The sequence below is a fragment of the Felis catus genome, chromosome F1, assembly GCF_018350175.1.
Source record: "Felis catus isolate Fca126 chromosome F1, F.catus_Fca126_mat1.0, whole genome shotgun sequence".
In the NCBI taxonomy this organism is placed as follows: Eukaryota; Metazoa; Chordata; class Mammalia; order Carnivora; family Felidae; genus Felis; species Felis catus.
In genome coordinates, this window is record NC_058384.1 from 40,352,993 (window position 1) to 40,369,544 (window position 16,552).

Consider the following 16,552-nt stretch of genomic DNA (forward strand, 5'->3'; position numbering starts at 1 on the left):
AATCCAAACTCCTGCCTTAGGGCTCCGCCCTGAAACCCCTTATCCCTGGAGCCCTCTGTTAACTCCGTGTTCTGCTTCTCTTTCAGTTCACGGCTCAGTGCTGTCCCTGGCCTCCAGTGCCTCCTCCACTTACTCCTCAGTAAGAGCGTTACTTCTCTTCCTCCCTCATCCCCTGTCTCCTACCATTGCTCTGCTCCCTAGGACCTGTGTTGGGGGGGGTAACTAGTCGAGGAGGGGGGTGGGGGGGCAGGGCACTGCTACCTATTCATTATGCCTTATGGATCTGGGGTGGGTCGGGGGAGGCGCCTGGAGCTCGGAGCGCTTGGTTGTGCATCGGTTCCTCAGTGGTCCCTATGGCCTCACCACCAATTCCTGAGCAACTCTGGTGCCTTTTGTTCCCCTCCTTTGAAAAATCGATAGTCCCCTTATGATAGAGCCCATTCTGTGCCAGGGTTAAGTGAGAAGCATCCGTGGCAAGGGGGGAGGGGGAGGTTCATAGGACTCCAGGATCCTCACAGCATACAGAATTTACCAGATGTTTACTGTGGGGGATTGGGCACACCGCATTTTGCTGTGAGGTGTAACTCGGGCCTTACATTTTTTTTGCCCCTAATTCTTCACTCCTTCAAGTTAGTGGCAGTAAGGATTAGCCTTCAGATCAACCTGAGTTTCGTTTCCTAGCCTTCTTGGCAATGACAAAGTTGGCTAGAGATGAGCTCCAGAGAAATCTTTTATGTGAACCCAAGTATAGGGTCTCAGCTCACCTCGTGAGGGGCCAGGGCCAAGAAACGGAGTTTCAGCCTCTTCGTACCTCTGAGTCACGCTCCTTCAAGTTCTCTGCCCTGCCACTGGGGCCTGGCTTCTTCACCTCCATAGTAACCACCTCCTTCTCTCTTTTCTCTCCTTCTGTGCTCCTTCTTCAGGCTGAAGAAAGGATGCAATCTGAGGTAGGGTGCAAAGCCTTTGTCTCGGCTTGTTAACACCTCTGCACCCCATTTTGCTTCCAGATCTCCGACTTCTTCTGCCACCATAAGTTTGTATTTCTCTCCCTTTCACAGCAAATCCGGAAGCTTCGCAGGGAACTGGAATCGTCCCAGGAAAAAGTGGCCACCCTGACGTCTCAACTCTCTGCCAATGTGAGTGCCATAAAGTAGGGGAAGACCCAGGCAGTTCTCTTGGCTGTAAGTCAGATAAGTTCGGCCAAAGGAGGGGAATTCTCTCATAAGGTATCCCCTGGGCTTAGATTCCAAGGGAGTGGGTCCCGTTCATAGCTCTACAACAGAGGATTTGGTGACTGGCCTTCCCTTTCTCAGAGTCTCAATTTTTAGAAAGAACTGTTTTTGCCCCCACTGGAATTAATAGGTATGGATATGTTCGTGCCCAGTGGTCTTTGAACTCCCTAGAGAGAGAAAGGATTATCAGTGGTTCTGCATGGAGGTGGGAACAACCTTGCCATTGGCCATGGACAGAAATAGTTATGTATCATGGAACCCTTGGTACTCTTTTGCTGCTGCCCTGGGGTATGTTTGTGTTTTTGTTCACACCGCATAGCCGGGCGGGCACAGAACTGGCTGTTAGCATTCTGTCCGGTGAGCATGGCACCACTTAGAAACACAGCTCTCGTTCTAGTCCAGCTGCTACACTTGCAACTGCCTTTTCTTAGCAGTCTCCTTGGGCAGGTGGCACAAATGACCTGAGCTCTAGGCTGGGAGCCGGGATTCTTTGTCTCTGCCCTCAGCGTGCCCTCAGTCCATCCAAGAAGAATGAGTTTCTTTCTTTCTTGAAGCCTTGGTTTTTCTACCCTGTGAGATGGGGGGAAATGAAGCCACCTCCTCTCCCTAGGCTGTGGTAGTTTCTCCCCTGTGACCAAGTTGCAAACAGAGAACATAAGAGCCATTTTCCCCCAAAGCTGTAAACAACAGCTGAGCCGGATTTGCAGGAGCCTTCCAAGTGTTCACACAAAAGTAACCATGTCTGCAATTTCCGCAGTAGTTTCTGGGGTTTTTTCTTGTCCCTTCCTCTCTGGGGAACCCAGCTGTCAGGCCTGAGGTCTTCCTTGGGATCAGGTAGAAGACTCTCTACCAAGATTCTGCATGTTTCCACCCCGTTTCAGCAGCCGTTCCCTCACCACGCTCATTCTTTTTATCCTCTTTTCCCAAACCTTCAGCTAATAAGTTGTACCCTCGCTAGTTTGTTTGAAGCCCATATCAAGCACCGTTTTCCACTCTTGGGGACCCATAAGAATTACAATTCAAGCAAGAACCATCGCTTCCTTCCCATACGCCCCACCCACCGTGGCCAGTGGCCTGGGTCACGTCCTGCACACCCCAGGAAATTCACATCTGGGAGATGCTGGGGGAAGAGGCGCCAGGGAGGCAGAGAACATTAGTGTGTCTGATTCATTTACACTGAATCTGTCAGCCATCATGCTGTCAAGGCTGGGTGAAAGCCAAGAAAATGAATTTAGGAGGTGATTTTTCTTCGAACAGGAAGTTCCCTTTGGCTAAGAGAGAACAAATAGCCAGACGTGACGGGTTCAGAATTTGAGAGGCAGATTTCTGTTGAGGGTCGGAATCCCGTCCTCAAGCAGGAGACAGTGATGCCAGGACTCTGCAGGATCCCTTGATTCCTGATTGAGCTTTTGTTGTGTTCCATGTAACTTCCCAGCGGCCCACGCTGAGGACACACCCTAGACAGGGAAGGGCTGCAAGGCATTTCTGCTTCTCCCAAGTGCCCGCCTCTCTCTGGCACCACTGCTTACCCTTCAGGTCTTATAGGCACCCTGGTGAGGTTGAGGGTTAGGGAAGGTCCAGAGGAGGGAGAAGTTGTATAGGAGACGAGAGGAAAGCCCATCCAGAGCAAAGGGCCCAATGCGCCAAGACAGCACACAGGAAGCTGACAGTTCCTGGGGTTTCCCACGAGTAGATGTCTGGGGACTCCAAGCAGTCTGTTCACAGGGATGTGGAGAAGTGAGCAAGAGGCAACCTGGGGCCACGAAAACAGGAGGCACCGCTGTTTGGTACAGTAGGTGAAAGCCAACGGCTCAGGGTCGTGACATAGGTCTGCCACGGAGCCCAGCCCTAGATAGATTCAGAGTACATGCGTATGAAAGAGGCAGGTCACACAGGCCCAAAGGGATTGCCTCCAGCCACTGTCAAATGAAAGTAGCCTCCAGGCATGTTTCAAGGGCAATAGGTATGAACTAGAGTTGGCCCAACAGGGGGAGAGAATCATTGGCTCACAGGTAGTGACAGGTGTCACAGACATACATCCTAGAGCTTTGGATGAAGGACTTGCCCAAAATATGCCTGCCACTTCTGCCTAGGGTCACTGACTTGGTCAGATACCCTCCAGTGATGGCTGTTCCTCCATTCCTAGCCCCCTGCTTCATTTCCTGCACCTTTCTCAAAGGCTGGAGGGCCAGCTCCTGCTCCTAGTGGCCTTAGCTCCACCCTCCCCAGCCAGCCTCCTCCTCATGAAATCCACCTGACATCTAGTGGCCAAACTGTGGAATACCCCTGAAGTTTCCTGAGCTCCTCCTCTCCAGCCCTGCAAAGACAGCCCGAAGAAACCAGGAACTAGGAGACGCAGGATGGAGTTAAGAACAGAGGGCACTTGAGAGCAGAGGTGGAAAGAAGCACCAGTTTATGCTGGGAGGTGACTTAGACCCATGGGGGCCAGTCCGCCAGACAACGGAAGAGTTAAACCAAGATAATAGGAATGTCCCAGAAGAGCGAGGGACAGTCCCACCTCTGGTGATGGTACCAGGACCCAAGTCTCCTAGAGCCTTCAAAAACCTGCCCTACCCTAATGCTCTCTGTGCCACGTCATCATTCAAGAAGCCGGTCCCCACCAGGAAATCTCTTCAGGCCAGAAAGGTGTTTGAATTCCACCTTGTCTGCTCAGGGAAATCGATGTTTAGAAATCACCAAAAGGTTTGTCAGCAACGGTCAGTGCTGAGACACAGAATATCAGCTCAAACTACTTCCCGTAATAGGCTTTTCTTTTCCCAAGCCTCAGGCAACGTAGGAACCTCCTGACATGTTTATTTCAGGCTAATCTAGTGGCAGCTTTCGAGCAGAGCCTAGTGAATATGACATCCCGTCTCCGACACCTGGCAGAGACAGCAGAGGAGAAGGTAAGGGAGCTGGGAGTTCTCCTGGCATACAGGCTAAGGCTGACCTCACCCCCTCCCTTCCCGTCACCCTGAGTTCTCACCCTGCCCCTCAGCACAACTGCCCCCGTCCCCTGCCTTCTCTATCAAGTCTGGTGGAATTCCAGTGCCTCGCCTGTTGCCTGGCGCACAGTAGGCGCTCCTAATCCCAACGAATGACACTATTGTCATACCTCTCCTAGGACACTGAGCTGCTGGATTTACGAGAAACCATCGACTTTCTGAAGAAAAAGAACTCTGAAGCACAGGCAGTCATTCAGGGAGCCCTCAATGCCTCAGAAACCACACCCAAAGGTAGGACATCCAGCCTCAGGTTGAAGGAGAACAGGAATGGGGTTATTGGAAATTTTTACCTATGCCTATAATATGCCGGGTCCCATATCAAGTTTTTAGAAGGTGCGGGCCCTTTGATGCCTTTCAGTGTGATGCTCTGGACTGGTCAGAGCCAGGGGCATGATCCTACCATCCCTGGGGATGAGGGAGAGTTGAGCAGACCTGCAATCCCCATGGGTCTTCCCCCGAACCTTTAGGACAGAGCCCAAGAGCCTTCAAAGACAACCATTAAAAGAGCACTTTATTCTTAAGAAACCAAAGGTAAATCCAGGGGCATCTGGGTGGCTCAGTCAGTTGAGCGTCTGACTTCGGCTCAGGTCATGATCGCACAGTTTGTGAGTTCAAGCTCCACATCGGGCTTGTTGCTGTCAGCACAGAGCCCACTCTGGATCCTCCCTCTCCCTGTCTCCCTCCCTCTCCCCTGCTTGCGCTCTCTCAAAAATAAACAAAACATTAAAAAAAAAAAACAGAAAAGAAACTAAAAGTAATCTTACCATATGATCCAGCAGTCACACTCCTTGGTATTTACCCAGAGGAGCTGAAATTTTATGTCTTCCCAAAAGCCTGAATGTTTATAGCAGCTTTATTCATAATTGCCAAGACTCAGAAGCAACCGAGATGTCCTTCAGTAGGTGAACGGATGAATGAACTGTGCTGTAACCAGTCAATGAAACATTACTCAGCATTAAAAAGAAATGAGCTATCAAGCTATGAAAAGATACGGAGCAGTGTCAAACGCACGTTACTAAGTGGAAAAAGCCGATGAGAAAAGGCTGCGTGCTGCATGACTCCAACTCTGTGACATTCTGGAAAAGACAAGGCTATGGAGACTGTGAAACGATCAGTGATTGCTCAGGGGGCAGGCAGGGGTGAATAAGCGGAGCACAGAGGATTTTTAGGGCAGTGAAAGTACTCTGGATGATACTATAACGGTGACTACCTGTGAATGTATTTGTTCAAACCCGTAGAATGTATAACCTCAAGAGTGAACCCTCATGTCAGCTGTGGACTCTGCTGATAATGATGTGTCCGTGCAGACTCATCAGTTGTAACAAATGCATCCGTCTGGTGGGGGAGGCTGAGAGTGGGGGAGGCTACGCATGTGTGGGGGATGGGGTGATATGGAAAAGCCCTGCCCCTTCCTTTCAATTTTGCTGTGAACCTAAAACTGCTCTACAAAATGAAGCCCCCAAAATTAGCACTTTAATAAGGGAAGGGAAGCAACAATAATACAAAAGCAAGGAGAGGGACAAAACATAAGAGACTCTTAAATATAGAGAACAAACTGAGGGTTACTGGAGGGGTTTGGGTTGGGGCGTGTGGGCTGAATGGGCAAGGGGCATTAAGGAGGACACTTGTCGGGATGAGCACTGGGTGTTATATGTAGAGGATGAATCACTGGAATCTACTCCTGAAATCATTATTGTGCTATATGCTAACTAACTTGGATGTAAATTTTAAAAAATAAATTTAAAAAAGTTAGCACTTTACCTTTTTATATACACACACATATATATTCTTATTTGACCCTCCTTTCTGTTCTCCAAGGGTGATGCAGTCTACTCTTCAAATGAGACAAAGATCACATGGGTTACATGGGGCTCAAATGACAAGTTAGCCTTGGCATTTAACAACCAAACAGTCAAGTTTGCTAGAGAAAGTCAAGATGAGTAGTGGTCTGATGCCCCCAAATCCTGCAATCTCTGACTCCAGAAGGGCTTCCAGGGTACTTGGATGGTCCTCTAACTTGCCTGCAGCCTGTTTTCCTTTTTATTCCACTATCAGTGGTCCCCAACTTCTTTTTTTTTAATGTTTATTTATTTTTATTTTGAGAGAGACAGAAAGAACGTGAGTGTGAGAGAGGGAGAGAGAGAATCCCAAGCAGGCCCCATGCTGTCAGCACAGAGCCCGATGTGGGGCTCGATCTCACAAATCTGAGATCGTGACCTGAACTGAAATCAAGAGTAAGACACTCAACGGTCTGAGACACCCAGGTGCCCCAGTGATCCCCAACTTCTATCAGTGTTCTCCAGCCCCTTATTCCACCATTGACCTGCCTCACTCTGAACATAGACTCTGCCTCCTCCTTACTCAAGAAAGTAAAACATTTTCAAGTAAATACTCCATGGACTCTTCCCCCACTCCATCAATTTATATTCATCGAATCCTTACTTATTTTTCTCCCATTTCGTTAGAAGGGGCTGCCCTTTCTGGCCAAGAGGGATCCCTTATCTAATGCTTGGGGATGCTCCCCCTAGCATTGATATCCCCAGAACACATACACATACTTTTCTACATCTTTGACCTCTTATTCTCCATTCACTCCTTCCTCTCTGCTTATCATGCGGCTAAAGGCTCATTTATCTTTAAAGAAGAAAAAAGATGTATCTACCTACATCCCTTCTAATTATAATCTTCACTCCTTCCTTCACCAACTTACCCTCCACTCCCCTTTCTCACCTAACCCTACTCTAATTTGCTTCCATTACTATCATCCTACCGAAACTGCTTTCACTAAAACCACCAGGGACCCCCATTTTTCAAACTTGAATAATTTTTGGTACTTATTTTACTTGACTTCTGTAAAATAGACATAGTACCTAACCAGAAGTTTGTTGTATCGAATCAGAAGAGCTCACCATTGTGTGAGGCATGTAGTAGGTGCTCAAAAAAAAAAAAAAAAAAAAAACCTTTCACACACACACACACACACACACACACACACACACAGGCAATACACCAAGGTTTCTAAGAGCTAGCCCTGTTAGGCTCCTTTTTTTCATTACCTTCAAAGTATAAATATGATCAGGGGCACCTGGGTGGCGCAGTCGGTTAAGCGTCCGACTTCAGCCAGGTCTCGATCTCGCGGTCCGTGAGTTCGAGCCCCGTGTCAGGCACTGGGCTGATGGCTCAGAGCCTGGAGCCTGTTTCCGATTCTGTGTCTCCCTCTCTCTCTGCCCCTCCGCCGTTCATGCTCTGTCTCTCTCTGTCCCAAAAATAAATAAACGTTGAAAAAATATATATATAAATATAATCAGATTTTTAAAACGTTTTTATTTTGAAATAATCACACACTCACCTGTAATTACAAAGAAATGGACAGCCAGTCTCCTCCAATGTTAACATCTTGCCTACTGTAGAACGATGCCAACAGATTTGTTTTTTCATAGCACTTACTATGATACCCTGTTGAAAGAGGAAGTGGAGGGTTAGATTGGAGATAGGGAGCTAGTTGAGTAGATGTTTGCAGCTGTCCTTCTAGAAACAAGAGCTGTTCGGTGAAGATGTGGGTAGTTTCTGGTTTATTTTCTCACTCTCTCCATGACCAGAAATGCATAATAATTTTTAAAAATCTGATTATATTTTGCCCTTGCTTCAAAATCTCTGCTGTTCTTGCTCATTACCTACGGCACAAAGGCAAATATCCTTAAAAAGGCATTCAGGGCTCTCCCTGACCTGGCCTGAACCTGACCTCCACCCCCACCTCTTGCGGTGCTCCCTGTGCTGCTTCCCATTCCAGTCTGCCTGAGGTTCCACAAAGCAAAGCCAGAGCCCTGCACAGGGCCTCTGCATGTACTTTTTCTTTGGCCCTAAGTAGTTTTCCCAGTGTTCCTGTCTGAAAAACTTCTGTTCTTTCAAGACTCAAACATTTCCTCCTTGGTTAACTTTTTCCTTCCCTGTGGTGGAAATGTGGGTCATTTTTTATGCCATTCCAAACCTTCTCAGGGAGCTAAAAGGATTTTCTACCCATCAGATAAGAAAACAAAAGCTCATTTAGGTTAAATGCAGGACAATGGCTAGTTATGCTTGGCCTTGGAGCACCAGGCAGGCAAGTATTACAGGGGGAAAATCATGAAAAATGGTACGTTGAGGGGTGCCTCGCTGGCTCAGTCTGTGGAGCATGCGGCTCTTGATCTTGGGGTGATGAGTTCAAGCCCCACATTGGGGGCAGGGTTTCCTTAAAAAAAAAGCAGTAGGTTGATGTCTCCACCAAAGTATTGAGAGCAAGCTTTCATTAGCCCTTCTCAGACCTAATCAGCCTGAGTTCATTAGTTTGTGTACTGTTTTTTATCCTACTAGACTGGAAGCGTCTTGAGGAGAAGAAGCATTTCTTAACTTACATTCTTACTTTTTTTTTTACCTTTAGCATTTTTATTTTTATTTATTTATTTTTTTTAGTATATGTGCTGCCAAAGCGAGCACACCTTTAGCATGTGTTTAACGTTGAAACATGATTGGCACTCCATCAATGCTCGTTGACAGAAATTATCCAGAAAATGAAAAATGTGGCTGTAGGAGTTGGTTGGTACCCTTCTCGTCTACGTTTGGCAGCTAGACTTGCCTTAAGTCTCACGTCTTCTTTAAATCTACCCTGTGTGTGCTTCCCATTTGTTCGTGGCCCCTAGAACTCCGGATCAAGAGGCAGAACTCCTCAGATAGCATCTCGAGCCTCAACAGCATCACCAGCCATTCCAGCATTGGCAGTGGCAAGGACGCTGATGCAAAAAAGAAGAAGAAAAAGAGCTGGGTAGGTATAGGTTGGGGGCGAGAACTGTGAGGAGCCATGGTGGGCCACCTCCACCTCAGCGTAGGGATTGGCTCCTTCCAGAACCAACCAAGATATGGTCCCTTGGGGTTAACACAAAGCCCCAGGTATCTGCTCAGAGCAAAGTCTGCTAAACTCTCCTTTGATCCCAGTCATATCCCACTTGTACCAAGGCCATCCCTCCAGCCCTTATGCACACCCACTTGCCTTGGGTTCTCCATGCCTCCGATTAGATCCAATGTAATTTGGCAACGGAAAGAAATCTCTAGCAGGGAACGTCCTATCAATCCCCTCGCCCATTTCCTTCTCTACTACGGAGAGAAGAATTTCTGAACAAAGCCATTCATACCCGATGCTCCTGGAAGTCATTTCTTCACTTTTTTTGGAGAAGTATTTATGGAACTTTCCATAATACTTCAAAAGGAATCTTTGTATTATTGTTGACTAGTCCAGACATAGATCCCCCCACCGACTCCCCCAGCTGGCTCCTGATAGCCCTAAACTGACTTCGGATGACCTTTCTGCAATTCTATAGGCAGATCTAAAACACTTTTAGCTCCTCTGCTGCCTATGGGAAGGAGAGGATCCCCTAATAGAGATGTCTTGCTCCTCTGTCCCCTGTTCAATAGCACTGGCCCCCAAAGCTTTGTGTAGCACAGATGGGTCCCAGCTGTGTGAAATGAGTGATTAAGTGTTGCTTCTTTTTTTTTCCCTTCAAAATGCTGACTTCAAATCCCTATTTTTTTCCAGGTCTATGAGGTAAGAGACCCAGTTCCTCTCTCCTTGTTTTCTCTTTCCTTTTGCCATACCTTCCCCATTTCCAGAGCAACTCCCTCCCTTAAAGAAAGAGCGGCCACTCATAAAACTAACCGTAACAACCACCCCAGAGTTCCTAACTCACTCCACTGCATGGTCCATCCACGGCTGCCCCACATGAGGACAGAGGAGTGGTCTGGTTGGGGGCCAAATGGGAGAGTTAACAAAATCCTGATCTATTCCCTCCTGTCTTCCCCTTTTTACAAAATCAGACTGTTATAAAAGCAGTCAATTTGAGTTCCCCTATCCAGAAAATGAGCTTTCTGATTTTTGTTGTTGTTGTTGTTCCTTAAACCCTAGAAGCCCAAAATGGAAGAGAATCACTGGATGAACATTATCTTGACCACAATTTCCAGAGGCCAGTTCAGTTTGGGTCTCGCCTGGACATTTCGCTCTATAGGGAGATGAACCAGAGATAGGAGGGGTTATGATTCAATCCAGGGCACCCTCAAACCACCCGCAGACCTGAAGCCCTCTGAGCATCCATGGAGTTTCCAAAGACATTTCAGGGGTTACAGTATAGTTTCTCAGACAAGCAGAAGGTGAACCCAGAAAAACCCAGACATCTGAGGTCCACTAACCCTATCCTAACATTGTGCCAAGTGTTACGAAGGATGTGAAAAGTGGAGCCTGTAATTTGAACCATCAAGGAGCCTGCAGAATTGCTGAGGAGACAAAAACCAAAATTGTACATATAATATTGATAACAGTCCAACGGTGCCGAAATGCTTAATTCAGCCAGGGGGTGCTAAAGGAGCTCATAGATGAAACTAATTACAGAAGGCAGGGGAAACCCCACAAAGGAGGTAGAAGTTAAACTGAGATGTGACTTTGACAGGAGAGTGTGCCGCGAGGCTTTCTACACAGACACTGTCTAATCACAAGGGGAACAGTGGGGCAGGGATTAAAATCAGTGTAGCTAGAGCACTGAGTACAGTGAGGCACAGATATGAAGGGCCTGAAATGCTAGGCTAATTATTTAAACTTGATTCTTTAGGTTAGCATTTCCCAGAATGTATTGTGCTCTAGTCCATGGAGATGCCCCTTAAAACAGTGATGCCATCATCGAATTTGAGAAGCCCTGCATTTCTATAGTGCACATCCACGTAGGAAGAACTGAGAAGTCCCTCAGTAAAGAGTCTGTTTTGGGGTGCCTGGGTGGCTCAGTTGGTTAAGCGTCCAACCCTTGATTGCAGGATCGTGAGTTCAAGCCCTGCGTTGGGCTCTGCGCTGGTCGAAGGCTACTTAAAAAAAAAAAAAGTCTGTTTCGTTTTGCTTGATTGATCCATTGTTTCCCGAACTCAGGGAATCCTTCACCATCTGACACCAGTCAACATCTGCCAACAGTTGGGCTTTGGGGGCCCTGAGCGACACAGAGAACACTACTCTCTCTCTCTCTCTCTCTCTCTCTCAGGATCTTAGTGATCTTACAGGGCATGTGCTCCAGGCAGATTGTGGTCACAGGATCTCTTTCTGCACACACACATACATACATACACACACACACACGCACACACACGCACACACTTACATACACACACTCTGTCTCTCTGTCTCTCTCTCACTCTCTCTCATTTATACATAGCTTCCCATAGCTACAGCGATGTAGAGGAGACTATTGGGTTGAAAATTAGGAAGGCTGAGTTCCAGTGCCAGGCTTTCCTTCAATCCTGCAATCTCAAACAAGTCACTTTTCAGCCTCGGTTCCTCATCTCTGTGGAGAATTGAGCATTATGGGAGAATCTTGACTCCTCAGTGATGATATATCCCCTGCGCGCGTACTCTAGCTAACTGCACACATACTCTCTCTCTCATATCCCCATCACAGCCAGATTGGTCCTTTATGCCCTACCTGGGAGACAACAGCACACACTGCCATCAGTTCCACGCATCACCTGACAGTCTTCCTGTGTTCCAGAAGAGACACTGTGAAAGAGTAGCCTCAAATTTTCCTTTCTTTTCTCTCACTGTCCCAAAGATCTGGTTTGCTTTTGTCCCCTACAGCCTTCGACCCCTCCTTTACTCTCTGTCTCTTGCTGCCATCCCATATCTGTGTCCCTGTGCGTGTGTGCATGCTATATGGATGCATGTGAATGGGTGGGACAGAGCCCTGGTTTGCATCTCTAGCTCACAGCCCTAACACCCAAGCTCATCAACACACCTAAGGTCAAAAACAAAAAACAAAAAAAACATGGTCCAATTGTAGTATCCCAAGTATTCTGAGGAAATGCTGGGAAATATTCCTTACTCTAGGACATTTGAGTGGAAATAGTAGAAAGCACTTGTGTCTGTTTCAATCATTCTGGGATGTGCTGAGCACAAGAGAACTAAAAGAAACTTGATGCCACTCCCTTCTGATGCTTTCCACAGAATCATATTGCCAGTTTCTGGTTAATAGGTAAATGGATTCTGATCTGATGAGCCCTGGTCAAGGTGGATCCTAAGACCCAAAGTGAGCAAGGCTCTAGACTAAGCAAGCAGTAATTGGTCTGCTGGAGAAGGTGGGATTGGGTCATTGAGAGACTGGCCACCATATGACCTCCGGGGGCTTCTCTCTGCCCTCCTCAGGGGCACGGTTCCCCCGTGGGAGAGAGCAGACCCAAAAAGTTCCCATAGCCTACAACGGTGAACCAGAACATTCCACTTTCTCTCAGCCCTAATTTCTAGGCAACTCTTCTGTCCATATTCCATGAAGCCAATGAAGCCTTCAGAAGGAGGCTTAATTACAGCAAGCAAATACCCTGTCTGTACAGCTCTCTGTCTCAGAAATCCCAGACCAGTCCTCACCCAGTCTCCGGAGTGGAGCCCTGACGTCTCTCTGCCTGGATCTGCTTTTTTCTAGCTTCGAAGTTCCTTCAACAAAGCCTTCAGCATAAAAAAGGGACCCAAGTCAGCTTCCTCATACTCTGATATTGAGGAGATTGCCACACCCGACTCCTCTGCCCCCTCATCCCCCAAACTACAGCACGGCTCCACAGAGACTGCTTCGCCCTCCATCAAGTCCTCCAACTCCTCCTCTGTGGGCATTGATGTCACCGAGTAAGTGCTTTCTGCCCGCCACCCTGCCCAGTACTGTGTAAGCTGCTGGCCAGAGCTGGCAGCTATGCCCATCGATTGCCCTTGCACCGTAGATGTCTCCTGGAGCATGTGAGGCCAGCAATGGACCTTCCCTCCCACTACTGCTACTGATTATCTCAGGGCAGGAGGAACCGAGACTACCAGCCAAGGGTCTCAGTGTCCCCTAGTCACTCTAGAGCTTCCCCACGTGACCTGGCTTCACTCTCACTTTCTTACAGGGGCCCCGCCCACCCGGTTCCCCACACTAGGCTGTTCCATGGCAACGAGGAGGAGGAGCCGGAGAAGAAGGAAGTATCGGAACTGCGCTCCGAGCTGTGGGAGAAGGAGATGAAGCTCACAGACATCCGCTTGGAAGCCCTCAACTCTGCCCATCAACTGGACCAACTTCGGGAGACGATGCACAACATGCAGGTCGGTGTCTGGGCAGAGAGCTGAGGAAAGGGAAGACCGAGGCTCGAGATGTGTCCAACCCTGCAACCCTACCCTGTCTGTTCTCGCCACAGTTGGAGGTGGACCTGCTGAAAGCGGAGAATGACCGGCTGAAGGTAGCCCCCGGCCCCTCATCAGGCTCCACGCCAGGGCAGGTCCCTGGATCATCTGCCTTATCATCCCCTCGCCGCTCCCTGGGCCTTGCCCTCACACATTCCTTCAGCCCAAGTCTCACAGACACAGGTACCTGTTTGGGAGGAGAACTTTTAAGGGTGGAAAGAAGAAAAGGGGTTCGCTGTGACACCATTCCACTTGTACTGGTGGCATCTTTCTTAGGTCATGGAGGGAACGATGCCTAAACCAAGCAGATGCCAGTGTCGTGAGACACGAAGAGTTGTTAGGGTCCTTCAACCTTTTTAAAAAAAAAATTTTTCTTAAGGTTTATTTATTTTTGAGAGAGAGAGAGAGACAGAGCACGAGTGGGGTTGGGGGTGGGCAGAGAGAGAGGGAGACAGACCCGAAGCAGGCTCCAGGCTCTGAGCTGTCAGCACAGAGCCCCATGTGGGGTTCGAACTTACAAACCATGAGATCATGACCTGAGCCAAAGTCAGATGCTTAACCGACTGAGCCACCCAGGTGACCCTGGTCCTTGAACCTTCATTTGGGCTTCAGTTTTTGTAAGAAATACTTATTTGGAAAGGATGATGACTGGAAGGTTTAGGAAAGCCTGTGGGTGCCCCCTAAAGCCAATAGTTCTTTTCACCGTCTACAGACCTGTCACCCATGGATGGCATCAGTACTTGTGGTCCAAAGGAGGAAGTGACCCTTCGGGTGGTGGTGAGGATGCCCCCCCAGCACATCATCAAAGGGGTAAGGAACTTCAAGAAGGCCTGGTCACACTATTGTTTTTATCCAAGAAAATCGGGTCTCTGAATACCCCCCAAACCAGAGTACCCCAATGCTAATGCCTTTCATGATCCCTCCCTTTCTTGGAGTGATCTGCACTGAGGCTCACATCCTTCTGCCTTGGCTGTATAGGACTTGAAGCAACAGGAATTCTTCCTGGGATGTAGCAAGGTCAGTGGAAAAGTTGACTGGAAGATGCTGGATGAAGCCGTTTTCCAAGTGTTCAAGGTAAAGGGATACATGTACTCACAAAGGTGGTTCATCTTCTCATGGGAAATTCAGCCATCCGGGCATTGGGATCCTGGGGACCTTTGATGCTTCGTGGAGAAATGCTAACTAGGAAAAACATGTTCCTCCCTTACTCTGTCTACTTGTGTTCCCTCTAAAATTTGTGGCTTGTACATCTGTGTTTGTATCATCTTGGTGTTCCTCTCTATTCTTTTTTTTCTCCTTTTCTTGTCGGTTAGGACTATATTTCTAAGATGGACCCAGCCTCCACCCTTGGACTGAGCACCGAGTCCATCCATGGCTATAGCATCAGCCATGTGAAGCGAGTATTGGATGCAGAGCCCCCAGAGATGCCTCCCTGCCGCCGGGGTGTCAACAACATATCGGTCTCACTCAAAGGTCAGTCTTTGTCTCTTTGGGTGCAGCGATACGGGGTGAAGGAGGGAGAGGAACATCAGACCATCTGTCACGCATTCGTTCAACAAGGATTTACTGAGAAGCTATACTGTGCTGGTCGCTGTACTTAAGTGACGAGAGATATAAAAAGATCAGGAAGGGGCGCCTGGGTGGTTCAGTCAGTTAAGCATCCCACTTCATCTCAGGTCATGATCTCACGACTCCTGGGTTTGAGCCCCACGTCGGGTTCTGTGCTGACAGCTCGGAGCCTGGAGCCTGCTTCGGATTCTGTGTCTCCCGCTCTCTCTGCCCCTCCCCCGCTCACCCTCTGTTGCTCTCTTTCTCTCTCAAAAATAAGTAAACATTAAAAAATAACAATAAAAAATAAAAAGATGAGTAAGATCCAATCCTAACTTTTATTCCCAGGGCCATTTTCATTCCCAGAGAAATTTCTAGGAAGCCTGGGTTTCTCACTCCACCCACACACCCATAGCTCGGAACATGTCCCGAAAACATAAGATCTGCATTTTCAAAACTAGGGGCTTGGGGATTCTCGTGGAACCACAGGGCAGGTGGTTCTGAGTTCTTTCAGTGGGCTCTGAAGAAAGAAATGCCATCAGGCGCCCTTGCCGTCCTCAGGGCCCTGGTCGTGGCTCATGCTCTCTGGGGCGGGGTGTGGGGTTCAGGGCTGAAGGAGAAGTGCGTCGACAGCCTGGTGTTTGAGACGCTGGTCCCCAAGCCGATGATGCAGCATTACATCAGCCTCCTGCTCAAGCACCGGCGCCTCGTCCTCTCGGGCCCCAGCGGCACAGGGAAGACCTACCTGACCAACCGGCTGGCTGAATACTTGGTGGAGCGTTCCGGCCGCGAGGTCACGGAGGGCATCGTCAGCACTTTCAACATGCACCAACAGTCTTGCAAGGTAGCTGCCTCCTGACCCACCCACCAGCCTTTGCCTGGGACTCTGCTTCCCCAAAGCCTTGCCCAGGCCTTTCCCCACCCCCTCTTTTCCCTTTCCTCCCCTTTGCCCGAATCTTCTCCCTTCAGAGTTCTTTTCTTTCCCATCCCACTGCATCCCCTTTCCTAGTCCCTCCTCTGCCCCCAGTTTCTTTCCACACTTTTCCCTTCCCTTCTTTCTCCATTCTTCCCGTAGCCTCTGTTACATTCCTTTCCCTTTTGCTGATCCTGAACTAAATGACACCCTTATTTCCACCTCACTTTCTGCCAACCCTGAAAATCCCGTCTCTTCTTTTGTTTTCTTCCCTCTACTTTTCTTTTCAGTATTTCTTTTCCATTTTACCTTGACTTTGAACTTTCTGGGGAGAAGCACTCAGAATTAAATGTTCTACATTATGCGGTTCCCTGCCAAATCCGGATGTCTCTTGAACACTCTGAAGTCGCTTCAAATTTTGGCTCTTCCCAGCACGGGGAGGCACGTCCATTGGAGTGGTTCATGGTGCCAACCCAGTGAAAAGCCGTGTAAGATAGACAATATGATCCCCACCCTTGGGGACTTAAGAGGCACTGCTTAAGATGGGTTGCCTTAGAGCCTTTGGGACCATGGTTTATCAGTCCATAGTAGCGTGCTTCTACAGTCGCATGTTAAGATGCATCAGACAGGAACCAAAGGCTCCAGGGAAATCCAG

General features: G+C 48.4%; 1 protein-coding gene across 11 annotated transcripts in view; it reads left to right on the forward strand.

Annotated features, from left to right (window-relative positions):
* NAV1 (neuron navigator 1) overlaps positions 1–16,552 on the forward strand; it is a 246,071-nt gene that overhangs the window by 219,836 nt on the left and 9,683 nt on the right. For 6 of the 11 annotated variants that reach the window (XM_023247662.2, XM_045049028.1, XM_045049024.1 and 3 more), the window contains 14 exons: positions 87–139; positions 924–947; positions 1,059–1,136; positions 4,055–4,138; positions 4,357–4,468; positions 8,914–9,035; positions 9,804–9,812; positions 12,712–12,908; positions 13,166–13,358; positions 13,451–13,619; positions 14,149–14,246; positions 14,415–14,510; positions 14,750–14,909; positions 15,593–15,828. In XM_023247662.2, coding sequence (XP_023103430.2) covers positions 87–139; positions 924–947; positions 1,059–1,136; positions 4,055–4,138; positions 4,357–4,468; positions 8,914–9,035; positions 9,804–9,812; positions 12,712–12,908; positions 13,166–13,358; positions 13,451–13,619; positions 14,149–14,246; positions 14,415–14,510; positions 14,750–14,909; positions 15,593–15,828 — 1,631 coding nt within the window. The remainder of the gene's footprint in view (positions 1–86; positions 140–923; positions 948–1,058; positions 1,137–4,054; positions 4,139–4,356; positions 4,469–8,913; positions 9,036–9,803; positions 9,813–12,711; positions 12,909–13,165; positions 13,359–13,450; positions 13,620–14,148; positions 14,247–14,414; positions 14,511–14,749; positions 14,910–15,592; positions 15,829–16,552) is intronic. The other 5 variants (XM_045049030.1, XM_045049026.1, XM_045049027.1 and 2 more) reach the window with 3 other exon arrangements.